Genomic DNA, 22,542 nt, shown 5'->3' with positions numbered 1-22,542 from the left:
AAACATTAATAAAGTAATTAAGTGATTTTCACACCTTTTATTTTCATTCTGTTTTTCAGATGGAGTGTAAGACTCATTTTGTCCAAGATGGTCAGAAGATGATAGCATCTTTGTTCTAAGTTGTATGCCAGGAGAAACTACAACTGCACTTTGTACACTAAGTTTTCTTTTCTTGTTATGGCTATTGTTATTACTCTCTGGAAAACTTTTACTAGCTATATTCTCATCATCCGGGTGACCTAAAAATAGCAATAACATTTTCAACTCTTAGAATATTATTTCCATCAGTTGAACTTTGGCACTATTGAATTTTTTATCAGATAAAGTTTGCTTTTATTTTTTAGTATTCAGTATTAGTATTACTGTATTATAGAAAAAATAATGCAAGTAGAACTTTAAGTAAAACATCTAAATATGTAGCATCACATAAAAATAAATAGATAAAAAAATACTTAAAAAAATTCATTCGTGCATAATCCCATTATGTAATTTTACCTATATCAACCAAGTAGCTGTCTAATTTAATGAAGTGCTTGAACAGTTTGTTCACAGCTGGAAATTAGTGTAAACTAATTAGTCTATTATCTTAATTTGTTTATAGTAACAGCATAATTAATTTCAGCTATCCTTGTGGCAAACTGAGGAACCAGAAAAGATGGCTTATGTCAAACATTTGTAAAAGTTAATGAGCTCAGTCTGCATTTAAAAATACATATAAAAAGTGGTTCACAATAATTTCAGGATTGGCTGTTGTATTTGTCATTCACAACTGTCTAATTCTTCTTTAAATTTATATATGATATCCAGTTGCACAATAATGGGCACAGTTTGTTTTAGTAACTAATTAATGTTTTTCTAACAGAAAATTACCTTAAAAGAAGTCTGAAATTATCCTTCCTTAAACTAAATCTGTCATCTTGATATTCCTAGTACACTCAACCATTTGTAATTTTTGAATATCTAATCAGGTTACTACATTGGTGATCTGACTTTACAGCCTTTCTATAGAAAAGTGGAGATTCTTCCAATTTCCTAGTAAGTGGGCTTGCTGCCCACTTGCTACACTTCCTACTACTTCCAGGAGGTCTATTACATCCCCAAAATGAGAATTTTTTAAATATGCTGTTCTACGTATAGTTCACAGTTCTAAAAATACTAATGTTATTCTCAAACATTTGAGTAAACATTTTTATTTGAATGTGTGCAATATATGGAGTTTGAAAATTTCCTTAACCTACTGTTAGTCATGTGGGGATCATTTTAACATCCATGTGTTTTTCACTATTTCACATTCAAAAACAATTCTATCCTAGAGTAACTCTCATAATCTTTTCAAGGTGATTTTTTTTCCACAGTTTCTCTATTAAAAATGTGAAAAATTGCTACTGAATAGAGCCAAAATAACCTTCAGTGATAGTATCTTGTATATGGTTTAACACAACTGCTAGAAGTGAAAATGTTTCAGAAAGGGCTTATGCAGTTCTCAAAATTCCTTAAAAAATACAACAGAATAATCATAACCTCTTCATTTATACTGACAATTATGTATGTTAAAGACTGAATAAATATGGTTTGGCCTCGAATTCATCATAAAAATATTGTTGCTTTGCAGAGCATAGCGTTATATTTAATTATTAATTATACATTTCTTTTTGGTTGGAAAGTCCATATGTATTCCTGCACCCCTCCTACCCCTGACTTCACACCTGCAAACAGATCATAGTACACTTTTCAAGTTGTCAGATAAATGGTAAGAAAATTTACTTTTAATATTCTCCAACATATAACATTAGGAAATATAAGCATATTGTATGCTGCATAATGATCATCTCCAGCAGACAGCAATAGGGAATTCCGTATTCTACTGTATTGTAAAATATTTTTTTCCCAATAAATAAGATTTAAAAAATTAGTGAATTAGAAAATATTCTAAAAAATGTGTATTTTGTGTGAAAAAATTTTGGGATTGCTTTCACTATTCCTTTCTCTCACTCAATCATCTCTGGATCAGAATTTGAAAAAGTGGTAATTCTGTTCAGCATGTTATGGGACACCTGTCATGCTAGATTAGCCAAATGGGGTCTTGGCTATATTCAAAAAAAAAAAAAAATAAATAAATAAATAAAAATTTCCACCAGGTTTAATATAGCACTGACTGTGAAAAATGGATTTCAAGTAACCAATCAATCATTTCAGTTACAACTCTTTTATCGATAAACTTTATGTCATATATTAGCAATATCTAAAAAATGTGAGAGAATTAAATATTTTTTCTGAAAAGCTTGAAATGTCAATTTTGAAAACAGGAAGAATTCTTGGAACGGATTCCAATCTTAACGAAAATGTGACAAAGTTACAAGAGCAAGCATTTTACTGAAGTTAAAGAGGGCAAGTGTTATAGATTAGGGAGAGACACGTATGAGGGACTGATGAAAAGAATCAGTCACAAACTTTATCCAGCTTTACTATGTGATGCATTTTAAGAATTAGTGGAACTAGACCTGGAACTTCAAAATAGTGGAAAAACCATTTTCACTAAGTATCAAAAAAATTCAAGTCAGGTTAAGTTTTTCAAAAATAGGAAAAACAAAACCTGTATTACATTATAAAGAAACCATTCATGCCGCTTTGAAAATCAAAGACCTTTTGCTCTTCACAATACAAGTGGTTGAAATTCACACTCCCTCAATCAAATGAAATTCTATGACAAGTTGAACTAGCAGGGTTTGGTGTTGGGCCCACTGTTGTTTTGTATATTTATCAGTGATATTGATGAAGGTATATCAGGCTTAATATCCAAGTTTACAGATGATACTAAGGTTGGCAGGGTTGTTAACGGCAGTAATGGCAGTGTGCTACTGCAACAGGATCTAGAAAGTTGGGCAGATGGGCTGAAAAGTGGCAACCAAAGTTTAACATTGACAAATGCAAAGTAATGCATATGGAAAAAAACTAACCCCAGAGGAACATACCAACTCTGTGATACTACACTTAAGGTGGTAGAAAATGAAAAAGAAATGGGAGTAATTGTGCAGTCAGATATGAAGTTTTCTGAGCAGTGCAGACAGGCTGCCAGAGCAGATTATGGGGTTTTGTCAATGATATACAAGAATTTTGCTAGTAGGGAAAAGGAGGCGATTATCGCTTTGTATAAGGCAATGGTCAGGCCACGCCTTGAGTACTAAGTACAGGTCTGGAGGCCTCATTTTAGGAAGGATGTAGAATTGCTTGAGCGAGTACAGAGAAGGGGGGGTACAAGATTGGTGAGGGGAATGAAGGGGTCCTCTTACCAAGAGTTCTGTTAAATGCAGCATCTGGAGACTAGGCACCTGTGAGGTGATCTGATTGAGGTGTATAAGGCCTTAAATGGGTTGAGCAGGCTCAATTCTGGTGGGATTTTTTCTCTTGCTCAGATTACAAACCTGAAGGGGCATAAATTCAAACTGAGGAAAGACAGTTGTAGGATAGATGTGTGGAAATTTGCCTTTAGCCAGTGGGTAGTTGATTGCTGCAACAAACTTCCATCTGTCGTTGTGGAAGTTGATAGCTTAAATGAATTCAGAGAGGAACTGGACAAACTTTTAGAGGGAATGAATGTGTGAAATGTTTTTTTTTTTTTTTCAGCTGATGCTACATACGTTTGCTTTCTTGCATTACATGCCTCTACTACTATTACTACATACAGCATATGCCAAAGATTCCAAGTTACAACAGAGGAAAATTTATGAGGAACAGCTTGACCTTATAGGCCTGACGGAGCCCAGTGGTCAGGAGCGAGAGTGCATAGCACGCGTTCCTTGAATGGACCGGGGTTCAAGCCCGTGACTACTAAATACAATAAATATTTGTATTGACGATTTATTGTGAACTCTACTGACTTGGTTGTCATGCCGGAGTATAAACAGAAAAATTTACTTTGTTGAATCAAAATTGTTATTTTTAAATGCATTCCAATCTTAATGAGTGAATAAGATTGAAGATTCACTCAAATGAATTCAGTTGTAGCTTGCTCAAGTGAATCCTGATTGATGAACATTACTGCTGCATTGATGTTCATCAAAATGATAGGCCATCCTTTGTAGCTGTTCAATCCTACAAACTATTTAAACTTGTGGTTTTTCTAAAGACACCATATTGCTTCTATAAAAGCAAAGAATGGTGGTGACACAATAAGAATGAGAACATTGCTATACCTGTGACTCACATTTGAAATTTGCTTTTATAATTATATTAAATATCATTACCTTCTCTGTTTATTATTTATATATAATCATTAGACTTTATGATATAAAATTATATCATCATGATGATAGCATAAGTTATTATGATATCAGGGTTTCTTTATTTGGAAATATACTCCACACCCCGTAAAATCTCTGATATTCTTTGCATTGCCCTTCAGTGATTTCTATTTCTTCGAAGTTTTATTTATTTTTATATCTGGTTCAAATTTTCTGTCCAGTACCTCTGTTTTAGATTGGTGAAGCAAAAACTTACTTTTCAAGGTCTGTAATCTGTTGAATTTAAAGCAGAACAGAAACATCATATGGCATAAAAATATACCAATGCCAAATATATCCAGTGACCAAGCTGAGTATTACTACCATAATACTTAGCTAGGTCACTTCACTTCATGCTTGTATGTAAGTGTGCTTATGTTTTTACTCGTGAACTCTCCTCTGAACTAATAGTTTATTATAAACATTGAAAAGGAAAAAGTATGAGGATTTCTACAGTGACTAAAAACCATTTCTTATTTCTTACAAATGGCACGTGACGTTTGAAGCAGTACTAAAGTGTAAAGTGTGTGTTTTTTTTTTTTTTTATGAAAACCCCAAACACGAGAGGTATTAGAACCTATTGTACTTAGTACTGTGATTAAGATGGGCACTGAGAAGAAAAAAGAAGATATTTGTTGACATGAGACTTGAACTTCTGTAGACTGTAATTTTCATGAAATATCCTGAAAATGGCACATGAATGAATAAAAGAAGAAGATGATGAAAAGTTGGTTCTGTGAGTTTGAAGTTGGACAGTAAATGGATGTTGGCTGGTGGTGGCATGTGTTCGGACTGTTTTGAAAGAGAGAGAGAGAGAGAGAGAGAGAGAGAGAGAGAGAGAGAGAGAGCAGGAATTATAGAAGCCAATTCAGAAGAACAGTGCCCATGGAAGTATCTGTAGAAAAGGCATGCAGCAGAAACAGTACATCTGTGAGACAGCAAGTGGAGAGACTCTGTTAGGGAGGAGTCATTAATTAACCTAACTGCCCTCTTCTGAATGGAATCTAGAAGATTGAGAGAGGTTTTGGGGGCACCACCCCAGATGTGAGAGCAAGATTCCATTGTAGGGTGGATTTGAAATTTGTACAGAGTGAACAGTTGTTTGGAAGAAAAGTAATGCCGAGAGCAAAAGAGAAAACCAAGTTTTTTAGGTGGAGAGGAAGCAATATTTGTAATGTGCTTGTGCCAAGAGAGATTAGAAGTCAGGGTAATCCCCAAAAGAGATATATCATTTTGCCTAGAAATCGGAGTGTCACCAAAAATAAGCATAGGAGCAGCAGAATCCTTTTTGCGAGATATAAGGCAAGACTGAGTTTTCGAAGGATAGAAATCAACAAAGTTACTTTGCCCCACTGGAGAATTAAGTGGAGATCGGCATTTAAGGAATTGGTAGCAGATATTCGATAAGTTGAAGCTAATTTAGCAGGGAAAGTTTTCTCAAAATGGAAAGTGGAATGCAATGTGCTATCATCGGCAAAACTATGGATAGGATTTCCAGTCAGTAGAAGAAGGTCATTAATATATAAGGAAAAGACTGGGGGGAAAAAATAATGCTGGTGTCCCCCAAGGTCCCGTCTTGGGGGACACCAGCATTATTGGAGAATTTAGAAGACAGAGAGCCATCTCTCATCACCCTCAGTGAGCGATCAGAGAAAACACTGGATAACCAATTACAAAAAACAGTTGGCAAACCATAAGACGGAAGTTTGTTTAGAAGACCTTTATGCCAAACTCAATCGAAAGCTTTTGAGATGTCAAGAGCAACTGCTTGAGTTTCACCAAACTTTTCCATTGAATTAGTCCATAAATGGGTAACATAAGCCAGAATATCACCAGTGGATCGACGCTGATGGAATCCATACTGGTGATCGTTGATCAGACTGCGTAGTTTAAGAGTTGCCAGTTAATTGATTTCTCCATTACTTTAGAAAGAATAGAAATAATTGCAATGGGACAATAATTGGATGGGACGGATTTGTCACCCTTTTTAGGAATTGGCTGGATATGAGCAAATTTCCAAGCAGAAGGGAAAACACCTTTGGAATAAGAAAGTGAAAAAAGGCAGCAAAGAACAGGAGTAAGTTCAGGAGCAGAGGTTTTGAGAACAAGTGGAGAAATACCATCCGGACCTGGACCTTTCTTAGCATCAAGATTCGTCAAAATCCTTCTGACATCCTTTTGACAGAAGACCACAGGAGGAATTCAATGGCACATGCTAGGAATGGTGGGAAGTGTTATACTAAGATCATTAATACATGAGTTGGAAGAAAAATCGGATGCTAGCAGGTCGGCTTTATCCTTAGCCGAAGTGACAACAGAACCATCTGGTTTTGACAGAGGTGGGCAAAAGTTGCAGCCAATAGCTTTGGCAAGAGACCAGAATGCCAAGCATTCTGGTCTCTTGCCAAATTAGGGCAAGAAGCAAGTTTTCTACTCTTGGCCTGTTCAAAATCTAGTTTGGACTGATTAATAACTGCTTTACAATATTTACGAGCTTTGGTGTAGGCAAAAAATGAAACTGAAGAATTGGAAACAAGCCAATTAGGAATATGCATTGTTCTTCTCTTGAACAGCCTTAGCACATTTATTGGAAAACCAAGGTTTAGATAAAGGATGAGATTTTAAAGTGGAGTGTGGGATAAAGGATTCCATTCCTGCAAGGATAATTTCACTGACACAATCTGAGCAAACATTGACATCAGAAGTTTTGAAACAGTAATCCGACAAAGGAAAAGAAATCTTGCAGGTCATCCCATTTTGTATTCATGTAATGCCAAACAATATGAGGTTGGGAATAGGAATGAGATAAAGGCTCCATTGGAGAAGAGACAATCACCAAGTTGTGATCTGAGGTGCCTAAAGGAACACACACTTCGACAGTGTACTTAGAAGGGTTTTTTGTGAGAAAAAGATCAATTAGGAGAAAACGATCAATGCCAACCATACAGCCAAGATGTTGGCTGTATGCTAGGATTGTCCGGTATTCTTGTAGGTAAATGAACAATCTGTGCAAGGTCATTAGTAATTGAAAAAGACTCAGCATCTCGACCAGTGGGTCAGTGTGACTAGAAAACAGATGCCAGCTGGAGTTGTGAACATAAAATCACCAAGGAAAATTACCTCACTGTCAGGAAAGTTGGACTGGAGAAAGTCAAGTTGCAAAGAGAGGAAGTCAAAGAGCTCCAAGTGATTAGTGGAGTTGGGAGAATGGTAGAGACAACAGATGAATTTGACACAATGAGGTAGAGAGATTTTAAGCCAGAGAAGATCGAAAAGAGGAGATTCCAAATTACTAAGTCTCTGACAGGGAATGTCAGAATGGACATATGCACAAGTACCACCTTCGAAGCAAAAGGAATCATACAGGAAATAATTTGGCCAACTGAGTTGTGCAGTAGTTGAATTAACCGATCAATTTGGTCCTTGAGGTTGTCACAGACATTCTCTCAGATATGCCAGACAAGTTGTACTTGCTACCTGGGAGTCTAAAACGCTGATGGAACTGATATTCGGGTGACACTCAAGTCAAGTGGACCCAATTTCGGCAAAGTCCGGACGGTCTGTGACAGCCAAATCCTCTGCTTGCACCTTCACAATGGTGGGACTGTTAGTAATCCTGGGTATAACCTCCATGCACAAGTACATGGTGGGTGACCACCCAGGTATGAACCAACGTAAACAGGGGTCGAGGTGTGGCACCCACACCACACCACATGGAGGAATGCCGCCCCTCTATGTCACCAGGCAGTACTAGGTGGTAGATGACTCTCATCAACCGCTGTAATACCACCACTTTGCTTATTGGAGGCTTGAAGTGGTGGAACCCATGTTTGGTCTCTAGAGCTAAGTTCCGGTCAACCCTTCCCTATCTCTTCCATCATGCAGTATGATTGATGACTTTTGAGGTTATGATGAACATCGTGGCGAGATCCAATATTCCTTACATTTCGAGGATACAGCTCTAAAATGGTGTTCTACCTCTACTCTGCCAGATAGTGACCGGAGGGAGACCAAGTAGTGTGTATGCGGGGAGCATTGTCGAGGCCACGTTATGTCAAGGATCTGGGTATATTCTTACCGTGTGTAAGCCATATCCAAAAATTTCATTACTTCATACAGCATGTCCCACCCACCCACCTTTCCTTACTATTGAATACACCATGAATTGTCAAACTAATAGAGCAAGCTTATCTGTGAAAAGATCTAAACCTCCCAAGCACTTCCTAATTCATTTCACAAATATACGTGGTCTCAATTCTAATCTCAACGATGTCCATTTCCACTTGCAGTCTGCCAAACCCCATGTACTTTTTCTGACAGAATCTCAGTTATCGGTTGATTCAACTACTGCTCATCTCAGATGCCCAAATTATTCGCTGTATGATTCCTTTCGCCTCAAATGTGGTACTTGTGCATATGTCCATTCTGATATTCCCTGTCAGAGACTTGGCAATTGGGAATCTCCTCTCTTTGATCTTCTCTGGCTTAAAATCTCTCTACCTCATTGTGTCAGATTCATCTGTTGTCTCTACCGTTCTCCCAACTCCACTTATCACTTGGAGCTCTTTGACTTCCTCCAGTCCAACTATTGCACTGGTTGGTGAGAGTCATCTACCACCTAGTATTGCCTGGTACCACAGAGGGGTGGTATTCCTCCATGTGGTGTGGGTGCCACACCTTGACCCCTGCTTACATTGGTTCACACCTGGGTGGTCACCCACAGTGTGCTTGTGCATGGAGGTTATACCCAGGATTACTAACAGTCCCACCATCGTGAAGGTGCAAGCTGAAGGTATCACCAGGGGTTCCCCCCATCTCCACACTGTATTCTTTGTAGGTCTGACAGAGAACTCTGTGGAAGCCAGAGATTTAAAAAGTGTTTGGGGAGTGGTTCGTTGTGTAGTGTTATGTTCTGTTGTTTCTCTTCTGAACATTTAGCCATTGGGCCCCTATTGGGATCCACCGTTACCCACACTTTTCCATGAGGAGGCAGGTCAGGCATCCAGTAGATTATTTAAGTACTCTGGTAGGCCCCGCCACCTGATTTCTAAGGATTTCAATGGCAAGGGCCTAAAAAAAAAAAAAAAATGAACACTAGAATTTAGAAATGCCAAAAGAGGTTTACAAGAAAGCAGTTGGATTTAGATGTTGATTAGAATTTGGCAGCACTGTTAGGGGCATATTAGGGGAGACTGAAGGCTGGGAGAAACAGGTAGAAGATGGGGACGATAGAGTAGGCATCCCCAAAGAGGTCAGTGAGAACGAGCCCCAACAGGTGAAGTATGGTGGAGGCAGGAAGGGGAGGAGACAGAGACCCTCCTTGCCTGGGGATGGGGTTTAAAAGGGGGACCAGGTTTGAGTATCCGGTTCAGATCGTGAAATGGCTCGTTGGCAGTAGAACTGCAGTATATCTCTGTTGGTGATCTTTCTCATTCTCAGGTCCATGTAAGTGTTCAATCCAGTAAGTTGGTCAAACTGTCCATCCTGCCTCTGGGGTAGGATATGTTAACTGGCAGTGGAGGGAGCAATATCCCCCCACTGTGAGGTGGGAGAGACACATATTTACTTCTTTCATAATCTGCATTCTATTTTTATACTTTTTTCTTATATTTTATATATTTTTTCCTGTTAAGTTATATATATTTATTTTTTTTTTGCCCCCCCTTCATTCATCTTTTTCTCACACACCAGGGGGGGGATGCAGTGGTGTGTAATGTAATTTTAAATACTAATGCACAATAGTCAAAATATATAAGAATATAAAATATTAAAACTAGGGTTAGTGTGTACTTAACTGTAACATTTATTTGTATTCTTTTTCTCACACACTTACACTCTCATTCATTCTTCTGGCTTTCGTTTCATTTATTCGACTCATGCTGTCTGCACTCTCTGGGCACCCCAATTTACTGTTATTCTTCAGTTGTCGTGTAGGCCTAGCCACAAGTTTTTTTTGCAGGCCAGGGAAAAATGGAGTGATTTTTTTTTTGTTAGTTGTTGGCGCATCAGCTTCTGTGGCCATAATGCACCTCCCAAAGATTTTGCATTTACTCTGATCCAAGCCTGAGGCAAGATTCGAACCTGCGACCTTTGGGTTGCCAGGCAGGCACTTTACCCACCCAGCTAGCCCAGTCGGCGAATGCAGTGATAGTGTTTGTGTCGTTAGTAAATGTTTGTTGGTATATATAAAGTAATGTAAGTTATTATTAAATTGTATTCTTACAGCCAATTACATTTGCACTTCCACTCATTCCCATTCACCATAACACTCAGTCACTCTCTCATTGCCTCATGCTGGGTCACTCTTTCTTTCACCAAAACTGACATTTATTCCCTTTTACCATAATTCCTATTTCACTCAATGCCCAGCCTATTCATTCTCCTCATTCATTCTACATTGCATCCCGTTGCTACTTGCTTACTGATATTTTTCAGCTAATCTGCTTCCATGGCTGCCTGTACATCTCCCCACTACATGGTTACTTATTTGGTGTGGTGCCCCAGGTTCCCACACATGGCAGGGTAGTCCTGGGGGGGGGTATCCAGGTCAATCCAGTTTTGTCATGTCAGGATGCAGAATACTGCTATCCTGACAGTTTTTAAGTCATCGTCTGGGCATGGTGGGAAATGTGGACAATTTTAACTATTATTGTTTAATTGTTAGGGGGGCTGAATTGCCATTCTCTGGATGATTCTGCACATTTCGAATACTTTCTGTGTGAAGGTTGTAAAGGCTGCTTTATAATTTTCCTCTTCTACAATGAACAGATGTTTTTAGCTGTGTTCTGGGGATGTCATAAATTATACATTCATATAGAATGTGTGCCCAGTCTTCACTCTCGCCACAGGTGCAGTTTGGGTCATCAGTCAGCCCTAAGGAGATTAGTTTTGCCTTTAGGAAGTCATGACCTGTCAATATAAATGTCGTAAAAAGTCAAAGGGCATACCACTTAGGTGGCTTTGGGCTAACCATTGCCACCTGTGGCAGATACCTTTTGGTAACCAGACTTCTGGTTTCCTGCTCCCACTTTGTTTGCCATAGCTCATGGAGCTTTGTGGCTATTCTTTTTCTTTCAGCGTTGAAGGCATTGGCTATATCAAGGGCTGTCCCCAGAAATTCTGTGGGTATGCCCTTTTTAAGTCTATAATATAAGCCTCTTTTGGCTACTTCCCGGTAAACTGGGAGAGCTTTGGCCAGCAACTTAGTGTAGGTGTGCGTACTATGCGACATATTATGGTAATAGTGAGTAGTATTGTTCTTTGTATCGATTCTAATTTATTCCTGTTTCTTACTATGGCTGAGCGAATGAACCACGCACCGGCTCCATAGGTGATAATAGGTAGGAAAATTGCACGGTATATGATTACCAGGGTCTTTCTTTTGAGTCTACAGTCTGCTCGACTGATCCTGGCAATCATACCTGCATAATTTCGCACTTTCTTCGTGAAGTAGGTCAAATGGGGATAAAAAGTTAATTTTGAATCGAAGACCACTCCAAGATATTTTAGTTCTATTACCATTTTTATAGTAGTTGTATTAATTTTGATTTGTGGACGTCTTCTTGTGTCCAAACTAACTGCCTTTTAGAAGTATTTGTTTGGTTTTTTCAGGCGTTATTTTGAGCATGTGCATTTGTGCCCACTCCTGCAGCTGCAAGAGGGTGGCATTTGATCTTGGCTCTACAGCCACTCGCATGTTACCTTTTACAAGGAAAATCATGTCATCTGCAAAGGCCAGGGGCCCCAGATCCAAGGCCAGAAATTTATCCAGAACAATGTTCCAGAAAATGAACCCTGCAGGCAGCCTTTATTCATAGAGCATGTCAATTCCTGGAACCTTATGCATACTGAGATACTTCTGTCTGTAAGGTAGCTGTTTATTACCTTATACAGGTTTTGTGGGGCATTTGCTGGCAGAGTCTCCTAAAGACACTAAGCAACCAGAGTGAGTCAAATGCCCCAGCAAAGTCAATAGAGATTGCCAGCATATATTTTTCATCTGAGTTTTTAACTGTTGTCAGTAAGTAGTGCATGGCATCCTCCGTAGAGTTGCCCTGCTTAAAACCATACTGACTGTTGGAATGTAAACCTGCTTCTGTGTAGTACTGAGCTATATATTAGTCTTTCGTATATTTTCCCTAGTACAGGGAGTAGGGCTATTGGTCTGTATGATTTGGAATCAATAGGTCAGTTTCTCAGGGTTTTTGAGAATTAATCTTAATACAGCTTTTTTCCATATTTTTGGGAATATACCTTCTGTTGTACAGTTATTATATAGTGCTTTTAATTTGTCTGGTGCTATTTCCACTATTTTTTTGATAATCTCAACCTCTAAGAGGTCAAAACCTGGGCATTTATTGTTTTTGGTTTTAGATAGTGCCATTTCTAAGTCTTATACAGGTACTGGACCATTTATCCAGCAAGCTTGGGACTGGAGGTGACCCGGATTTCTGGACCAAGGCTTAATATATACTTAAAATATAAAATAAACAATGAAAAGTAAAGAAAGAAATTGTATTTAACAGATACAAATTAATACACTTCTAAAGCAGGGTCTTCTTAATCAATATTAATCCACTAATCTTCATCTGAAACAATTCAACATCTGGGGTGACAGCTACAGGAAGAGAAGAAGCACACGTATTGGAAGTTGAAGGTTGAGGCTCAGGCTGAACTTCACTTGAAAGTTTCTGGTTGATCTTTGGAAATGTCTTGCAGATTCTGTTGTTTCATATACTTTGGTTTTTCTTTAATGAAAACCTCTTGTATTTTATACATCCACATTATATGCTGCTCACCGATGAAGCTCTTTTGCTCCATTCCCCAAATCAGTTCTTCAGTCAGGCTGATGCACCTATCTGTAGACACTTTCTCTTCTTCTTCTTTCAGTGCACTGTCATCACCATCATCACTCTCATCTGATTTGTTTATCAGCATTCATTACCATATCTACAATTTCACTATCAGTTTCAATTTCACTATTTATACATTCTTGTATAGCCCCTTAATCAAGTGACATGGCTACTTCACATGACAAACCGTTTGCATATTCTTCACTATTTCTTCCTCACCAGGAAGAAATAGTGAAGAATATATACGAAAACCACAAAAATCAGGTCCATCATCACAGTCAAGAAATAAGTTAGATGGCCACAGTTTATGCCAGCCATTTATCAAAGTATCCTTGGGTACATTGTCCCAGGACTTTGCTGCACTCCAAAGTGTGTCTTTAACATTAAATGCTTTCTGAAATTCTTTTATCCCTGTACCTTTGTTGCAATTGTCTAAGCATTTTCTGCAGAAATACATCCCTGTACCTGCACTTGAACGCACAAAGAATGCCTTAGTCTACAGGCTGAATTAGCAAAGTACAATTGGGATGCAAGTAAACAGCACATACATTGTCCTTGACTAGAACTTCAGCAAGAGGGTGTGCAGAACAATTATCACGCACTAAAATAATTTTGCAGTCATCAGGCAGTCCCACAGATTTACAATGAGCCCTGGCATCAGGCACAAAGCTCTTTAGAAAACAATCAGTGAAAATCTGTGTTGTAATTCAAGCACGCTTATTTGCCTTATAAATCACAGGAAACATGCTGACTCCCTTAAATGCCCTAGGATACTGACTTTCCAACAGTAAGTAATTTGCACTTGTGGGTGCTGGCTGCGTTGGAACGTGCAAGAATTGTAAGTCATTCCCTGGAATCCTCATACCCTGCTGGTGTTACATACAATTTCCTTGGTATGTAACACTAGAATAAAGAAGTTTCATCTGCATTGTACACCTCTTCAGCTGACAGTTCCTCATCAGAAACTAACTTGGCAAATTCATCTAAATACACCTCTGCAGCATCGTGGTCTGCAGAAACCTTTTCTCCACAAACCTTCAGCTTTGCATTCCATGCCTTTGTTTAAATCTATTGAACCACCCAGATGAATATTCACATGGAGTTGTCAAATTTAATTCCTCGTGAAAAAGTTTGGCTTGGGCCATTATAATGGAACGATCAAGTTGAAACTTTTCACTCTGATGCTGCCTAATCCATTCAAGCAACACTCTGTTGAAGTCTACACTCTTTGACTGTTGAAAAAGTTTTTCGCTTGTCCATTAATTTAGGCACATCACTGGCATCATAGAATTTAAGTATCTATTCCTTCTGTTTCTTAATATCATAGATAGTAGACGTACCAACACCACACTCCTCACTCAAATGCCTCACTGAAGTGCCTTTATCGAGTCTCATAAGTAATTCTACTTTCTTCGATTTATACTGAGCGCAAAATGTTTCCTTTTAGACATCGTATTAAATGAAAATTATAATAAACTGGGACAAATAATCATATAAATGTATAGAGAGCAAAGTGTACGCAGAAGCTGTCATACTGAAACTGATATGCAACTGATTGCTATGATTCACGCTTGCTATATTCTGCACCTGCACGAATTTGAAACTAGCCAGTTTGGTCTGGTACCTGTATAGTAAACAGATGTTCAATTTTGGCAGTGTCATATTCAGTGTTTTCTTTTATAATGTCTAGCTGGGTGGGAGAATGATCTTCAGTTTCGGTCTGAATAATACTCTCTAGGCTGTTATTTACAGAATCAGCCCAACACAGGACTGGGATTCCATCTGGTTTGACAGTAGTTTCTAGGACATCTCCTTTTGGCAGCTTGTTGGTCACTATTTTGTATACAACTCCCCAAAGGTTATTCCAGTAGTTCCCACTAAGTGCCTCTAGCATTCCTTTTTCTTGTCTCTTATGAGGGCTGTATACCGATTCCTGAGAGTTCTATACGAATCTCTCAGTGCATCCACCTCATTTTGTGGCCAAGATGTTCTGGCTCTTTGAAAATTTCTCCTTGCCTGGTGCACCCTTCTCCTGAGTATAGTCAGTTCAGGGCACCACCAGGGGACTGCCTGTTTCCTCGGTTTTTTCCCATGGAATAGACAGGTTTGCTGTTTTTGTTAAAATGTTTCTCATAGTCAATGCTTGCTCATCCAGGCTACAGTTACCTGATCTAGACCATTCATTTTCCTGTTTTTGCAGCTTAGCTGCTGTACATTCTGCAAAAATCTGCCAGTTTCCCTTTTTAAGGTTATACCTTTTGATATCCAACAAGGAGTGTTAGGTTGTTTATAATTGCATGTTTAGTTTTATGATCTGATGTGGTCCATGCTGGCTGGACATATCGTCTGTAATTTTATAGGCTATTGAATTGGTAGCAGGAGTGACATCAATGTCACTCTCCCACAAGGTACTGCTAAAAGTTGGTAAGTTATTAGGTTGATTATCACTTGAAAGGGTGAGATGGCTATAAAATCTGATAATATCTGGCCATTGTGTGTGTGTGTGTGTGTGTGTGTGTGTGTGTGTGTGTGTGTGTGTGTGTGCGCGCGCGCGCGCTCTGTCTTCTGTACGGCTATGTCATAGGGCTGACCAACAGTTGACATCAGCACACACTACGATATTTGCAGTAGGTAACAAATTTATAACTGCTTGTAAGTAATCTATAGTAAGGTATATGTCTTCACCTGGTCTTGCATACAGAGATATAATATAGAACTGTCCTACTGCACTGGCAATATGGGCACATACTGCCATTGGGGAGCAGAGGTGACCTGCCTTTGTGACTGTAAGATCAGTATATTTAATTACTATTGCTGAAGAAGGGACACCTGAGGTGTATTCTATTGTTTTATAGCCTCTTGAGTAGGGGAGGCTATAAAAGGGCGCCAATATAGATATCTTGGTGCTGTTTGTTTGTTGTTTGTTATATCGTTTTTAGGAGCATTAGCAACTAAGGCCATATTGCTCCGGGATATGCGTTGGTCATTCCCTGACCTTTCCGCATCCTCTGTATTTGGTGGTGACGGGCTCGAACCCCGGTCTAATCAAGAAGCGTGTGCTACGCACTGCTGCTCCTTCCCACCTGGCTACGGAGGCGCCTTTATCTTGGTGCTCCAGGAGCCCTACCCATATGTGTGGATCTCCTGGAGCACCAGGATATCTATATTATTTTCTTCTAATTTGAGTTTGATATGATCTTCAACAGCTCTTGCTCTTTGAGCATTCAAATGTATAAGATTTAGAGCCCTAGTCACATTTATGTTTTCAATCTGGCCCATAGTTGGTCCTAGATTGTATAAGTTTTATTATTTTTTTTATAATAGGAACATTTATCATCCCTGATACTATGTGTGTAGCCAGTTAGTCGAGGTGCCTTGCAGGTAGCACATTTTGGTTGCTGAGACTTATTTTTGCAAATTTTGTAATCATGGCCAGCTACTGCACAGTGACCACAGATAGGTTCTTTCCAACTGCAGTCTCTGGCAGTGTGACTATATTTATGGCAGTTAAAACGTCTTTGGATAATGTTCCCTAAATCTATGATTGGTCCAGCCAGCATGGATTCTCTGTTGTCCCTGCAATGCCTTCTAAATTTTTGGTGTAATTTCTGCAATTAAATTGTTTGAAGCAGTACTGCGGGTGTTGGTATTAATACCTTTGAGGTTGGCAACAGGGGGGGGGGGGTCACATCTGGTGAGTATGGGCTTGGCACACCCAGGGTCCTGAGCTGGATATCATTTGTTATTTTTTTTATTTTTATTTTTTTTGAGGAGCATTAGCAACTAAGGCCATATTGCTCCAGGGATATGTAGTGGTCATTCCTTGACCTTTCCGCATCCTCTTGGTGATTCCCTTCTACTTCTGACTCTTGTTCTCTCTCTCTCTCTCTCTCTCTCTCTCTCTCACAGAGTAACTCAGAATTTATTTTTTTTTGGCTGGTGCAGCAAAAGCCTCAGGTTTCCTTGCACCATATAACAATTGATAATAATAATAATAAGTTGAAGTTTTTAACCCTGAATTCAAACTGTCCATGCTGCAATCATTTTATGACAACATAAAAGTTCTATCCTACTTCACAGAAATTTTATTCTCCATGTGTGAGACAGGCTTTTCATAATAACTATAAAAAAAAGAAAGTTTTATTGAAGGACAATAAATAAAATATACTGAGATGGTCATACAGTTGACACAAAATGAATTATTTACCATCATGAATGCCCTAGGATTACTGTCAATGTTGTATTGTGGAAGTTCTGGAAAATTTTATATGCAGAAGGAATATCTCAGTTCCCACTGCTCATGCTGTTCGCAGGGCTGTACTTATGAACAGATGTATGAGGTGCTAGCCTTGAGCCCCACCATAGAGACCTCGCATGGCCTGTAATCTCAAATTTTTAAAGCGATTTCTTGTTTTTTTTAATGTCCTGATCTAAACTAGTGCCCACTTATACCTACCATGGAAACAGAGACAGGCGAAATTTACTGAAATAGTTGATGACTAAATTTTGCAAAAGGACAGATTAATTTCCAGAATAAAGGAAAATTACTCTCTCCTAATTCTCTAACAGTAGACCACAGGTTGACCATGGCGTATTATCTGTGCTGGGAATATGCCTTAATCTTTTCCACTGGCTATGAACACAAGAAAGCAGTTGACCAGTGTGACTGCTTGGTACAGTATGTGGGAGTCAGTTGTAAATGTGTTACGGATGAATTAAGAACTAAAGGGACATTCCACTAAATTGTGGATCGACCCTTTAGTTTTTAATCCATGCATTCTACAGCAGCAATTCTATTGCCTAAAGGCCAGAGGTGCAAACAATGAGTACCCAGGTCTCTCGAAATCTGTTCGTTATATGGAAATGTTATTTGTTCTATGGAAACTATTTTAATTAGACCACCCACAGAGTTCAGGATCTATAAAAGCTATACCCAAAAACTGTGAAATTTAGTTTAATTTAGTAGTTAATAATGCAGCAAAAATATGAATCTGGAGCATCTAAATAAAGGAGGCAACGAGAAAAAGAAGCTCAGTACTGTTCTTTATATTTTGCAGTATCGCAACGTTTGTGTTTAAACAGATCGGTAAAAATAATTGTTTTTTTCTGATTATATTTATATATGCAAGTTTTTATGCAAGTTTTTTTTTTTTTTTTTGGACTCTGATATCTTTAAAGGGAGCCCCGCAAGAGCTTAGCACTTTGGGCCCCTGAGAAGAGTAAGTACGGTCTTGATTGTTGGTATAGTTTTATGCCATATAATGTTTCTGTCCTGCTTTACAGTCAACAGCAGACCTTGAAAAGTGAATTTTGGCTCTCCCAACATAAAACAGAGGTGCTTGGCAGAAAATCTGAATCAAATATGAACATAAATAAAACTTTGAAGAAATTACTGAATGGCAATGCAAAGAAGTGGTTTACACAAAAAAGCTGAGATGCAGTTAAACGGAAAGAATAAGTGAATAAATGAGCTACGATTTAAAAGTCACACACACACACACACACACACACACACACACACACACACACACACACACACACACACACACACACACACACACACACACACACACACACACACACACACACACAAAAAGCATTTACCTGAATGATCCATTTTTCGTTTGCTTGTGGACTCAGCAATTTTTTGATGAATAACCTGGCAATGATTTTCTTGAATGGGCATTTGGTGCTCTACAGTCCTGTACATTTTCTAAAATGAAATATTTATCATATTGATTTAAACTCAGCAAATAAACAAATCTTGCATATCAAAAAAATAAAATCATCATACACATCAAGTTATGTAATTTTTCTGCTGTTTCATTCAGTTCACTTTTATTATCATTGAACTTTTAGTATATGCTTTATATCCCTCTAGTTTCCCTTTATTCCTTAAAATAATCTTCTTAAACCTTGCTTGTTTGGTGTGGGTGGTCAGTGCAATGTTGAGTCAAATTTGTGTGACAAGCAATGGGAAAACATATATGACAACAGGAGTAAGTTATATACCAAGTTGCTGTGAATAAAATAAAATTCTATACAAACAAATAGAGTGGGCCAGCAAATCAGAATGCCTTATAATGGTTGGGGATTTTAACTTACTAGATATTGATTGGAACTTGTGGGTTGGTCAGTCACACAGTAGCAGAATGTTAGAGAGGCAACAAGAGAAAACAATACTTTTGATCTGATTTTAAGTAGTGATTCTGCTTGCATTAAGAATCTCAAGATAAAGGAACTGTGGCAATTGTGATCATAATATATTTATGGGATTTACTTAAAGATGTAACAATCAAGAATAAAGGGAAGAGATTTTGCTTTCATAAAGGTGACTACGGTGGTCTTAGACAATCCTTAACTTCTTTTCAGTGGGATCAGCTGCAAATCTAAATGGGAAGTGTTCAGGAAAATAATCATGAGAAGCTATAAAGCTTTTTATACAAACTAAGAGATGCTGTTCCAGGTTTAGACCCAAGTAAAATTCATGGGATGATTATAAATTATCAGAGAATGGAGGAACTTTGATATAGAAAAGAACAGAAGTTTGCTTATGTCAACACTAGAAGGAAAGAGATGAACCATAATGGCATACTAAATATAAAATATTTAGTGTGTCAGCAGTCTGAACTGCTGACACTGAATAAATATTCTACATCTACATTCACACGTGGCGAAGTGTTTTTAGGGATGGGAACACTAGAAGCATACCAAGTTATAACCGGACATTTAATGATTTTGTGATAACTAAGAAGAAAGTGGAAAAGAAATTTTTGAAATTAAAAGTTAATAAGGTTCCTGGGGCTGATAGAATCTACTCACTTATTTTAAAAGAAGTAGCAAAAGAGATAAGCAAACCTTATCTCTTTTGATAAGCAAACCTTTAGCTATAATTATGAGAGCATTCACAGGGAGGTCCCTATAGATTGAAAATGTCTCTTCTATTCAGAAAGGGAGATCAAGGGGTGATGTGAGTAATTATAGTGCTGTAAGTGTGATTTCTGTTCCAGGAAAAATAATGGAGTTAGTGGATCATCTTGACAGGAATGGAGTATCATTTTGACAGAAATGTAGTTATATGGAAATCACAGCATGGATTTGTTAAGTGGAGACCCTGTCTCATCAGTCTGATTAGCTACTGCGATACAATAACAGAGGAATTGTAAACAAAAAATTATTTTGACATAATATACTTAGATTTAAATTGGAGCAGTATTGAATGGGGGCAAGTGACTACTATGAATAAAGGGATGGTTGAGCAGTAAAAGACAGAGGGTAGTAATAAATGGGCATAAGGTGCAGAAACGAGTAACAAGATTAGTCAAAGATATAAAAGGGTACTAAAAGATACAAAGACAAAAGGGTACTCTTACTATAAAAGACTTCAGTTCTGAAAATTGCAGTGCTTGGAAATTAAGCACCTGACTTAGGTTTTTTAAGGTTTTGAATGGATTGAATAAACCAAATGGTGACAGCATTCTTATGCTTTCTCAGACAACATAAACATAAGGGAACATAAGTTGAAAAATTAGTTGCAGGGCAGATGTGCAAAAATTTACTTTCAACTAGAGAGTAATAGATTGTTGGAACAAACTTCCATTGTGTTATGAAAGTGGGTAATGTGAATAAATTTAAGGAATAAGTAGACAAATTATTAGAGGGGGTGAACAGAGTAACACATCCATGATAAGAGTAATAAAAAGATATGTTCAAGTGCAGTTTTACACATAAATATTTATGTGTCATAAATGTTTGGCGCCTCAATAGCCAGGTGGACAGGAGCAGCAGTGCATAGCACATGCTTCTTGATTAGACCAGGGTTCAAGCCCGTGACCACCAAATACGGAGGATGCAGAAAGGTCAAGGAATGACCACCGCATATCCCCTTAGTTGCTAATGCTCCTAAAAACCAAACAACAACATAAATGTTTAGTTTTTTAAATTCAAGATTTTAAGAGAAGGGGAAAACAAAAATTCTCATAAAAGGATGACAGTAAATTAAAGCATAGCATTCCAAAATTTTCTTGATAACAACGTATCTTTCAAATGAGCATTTAAAAATTCTGATTAGTATTAGCACTAAGAATGATCAATGATGAAAGAAGGAAAGCTTATATGGCATCGGTCAAAGGGGAAAAAAATCACCTATTCATCCCCTTCAATAGTTCATCAATAAATTTATTTAAACTATAAATTTCCACAAGAACAGATGGAAGTTTGTTCCAACTATCAACCACCCACTGGCTAAAGGCAAGCTTCCACACATCTATTCTGCAGCCGCCCTTCCTCAATTTGAATTTCTGCCCTCTCCCCCTCGTGCGTGTGGAATGAACAAAAGGAAGAATCCTATCGGCATTGAGGTTGCTCAATAAATTTAAAGCCTTAAACACTTCAATCAGATCACCTCGCAGGTGCCTAGTCTCCAGATGCTGCAATTTTCAGAACTGAAGCCTTTATTGGTAAGAGCACCCGTTGATCTGCTCACCAATCTTGTTGCCCTTCTCTGTACTCGTTCCTGTAGCTCGACATCCTTCCCAAAATGAGGTCTTCAGACCTGTATGCAGTACTCAAGGTGTGGCCTGATCATTGCCTTATACAATAGGATAATTGCCTCCGTATCCCTGCTAGCAAAATTCCTGTATATCCTTGACAAAAGCCTATGAGCTGTACTGGTAGCCTGTCAGCACTATTCAGAGAACTTCATATCTGACTGTGCAATTACCCCAGGTCATTTTCCTTTACCCTGAATGTAGGAGTACCAAATAGTTCGTGCATTACCCTGGGTTACTGCTACTCATATGCAGTATGCTGCACTTATCAATATTAAATTTCAATTCCCATTTCTCAGTCCATCTGCCTGACTCTTCTATCTAGATCCTGTTGCAGTAGCATACTCTCATTACTATTATTAACCACCCTGTCGACCTTTGTATCATCTGCAAACTTGGACATTAAGCCAATATGCCTTCATCAATATCAACGATATATACATTAAACAACAATGGGGCCAACATCAAACCATGGGGCACTCTGCTAATAAGATTAGTTCACGAAGAGCAATGTCCATTGATTACCACTCTGTCTTCTCCCACTCAACCATCCCTTTATCAATAGCAGCACCTTGCCCTTAATGCCACACTGCTCCAATTTGTCTTTTATATGCAACAGTATCAAAAACATTCCTGAAATTCAAGTATAAGATATCAAAATAATTTTTTGTATCCAGTTCCCTTGTGACCACATCATAGTAACCAATCATATTGGTCAAACAGGATTTCCCATTAACAAACCCATGCTATGTCTGAAGTAAATGCAGCCTTGTCTACGTGATTCTGCATTACTTCTTTTACCAGTGACTCCATTATTTTCCCTAGAACAGAAGTTAAATTACAGGTAATACAGGGGTATTA

At 38.2% G+C, this 22,542-nt stretch overlaps 1 protein-coding gene across 3 annotated transcripts in view; it reads right to left on the bottom strand.

Annotated features, from left to right (window-relative positions):
• LOC150077535 (uncharacterized) overlaps positions 1-22,542 on the bottom strand; it is a 441,090-nt gene that overhangs the window by 23,830 nt on the left and 394,718 nt on the right. For all 3 annotated transcript variants that reach the window (XM_090386301.1, XM_090386302.1, XM_090386303.1), the window contains exons 18-19: positions 18,737-18,845; positions 35-239 (exon numbers count right to left, since the gene is read on the bottom strand). In XM_090386301.1, the coding sequence (XP_090242427.1) occupies positions 35-239; positions 18,737-18,845 (314 nt within the window). The remainder of the gene's footprint in view (positions 1-34; positions 240-18,736; positions 18,846-22,542) is intronic.

The sequence above is a fragment of the Mastigoproctus giganteus genome, chromosome 12 (assembly GCF_048544385.1).
Source record: "Mastigoproctus giganteus isolate SK-2022 chromosome 12, ASM4854438v1, whole genome shotgun sequence".
NCBI lineage: Eukaryota > Metazoa > Arthropoda > Arachnida > Uropygi > Thelyphonidae > Mastigoproctus > Mastigoproctus giganteus.
The sequence above is the reverse complement of the archived record's forward strand: the minus strand, read 5'-3'. Positions and strand labels throughout refer to the sequence as shown.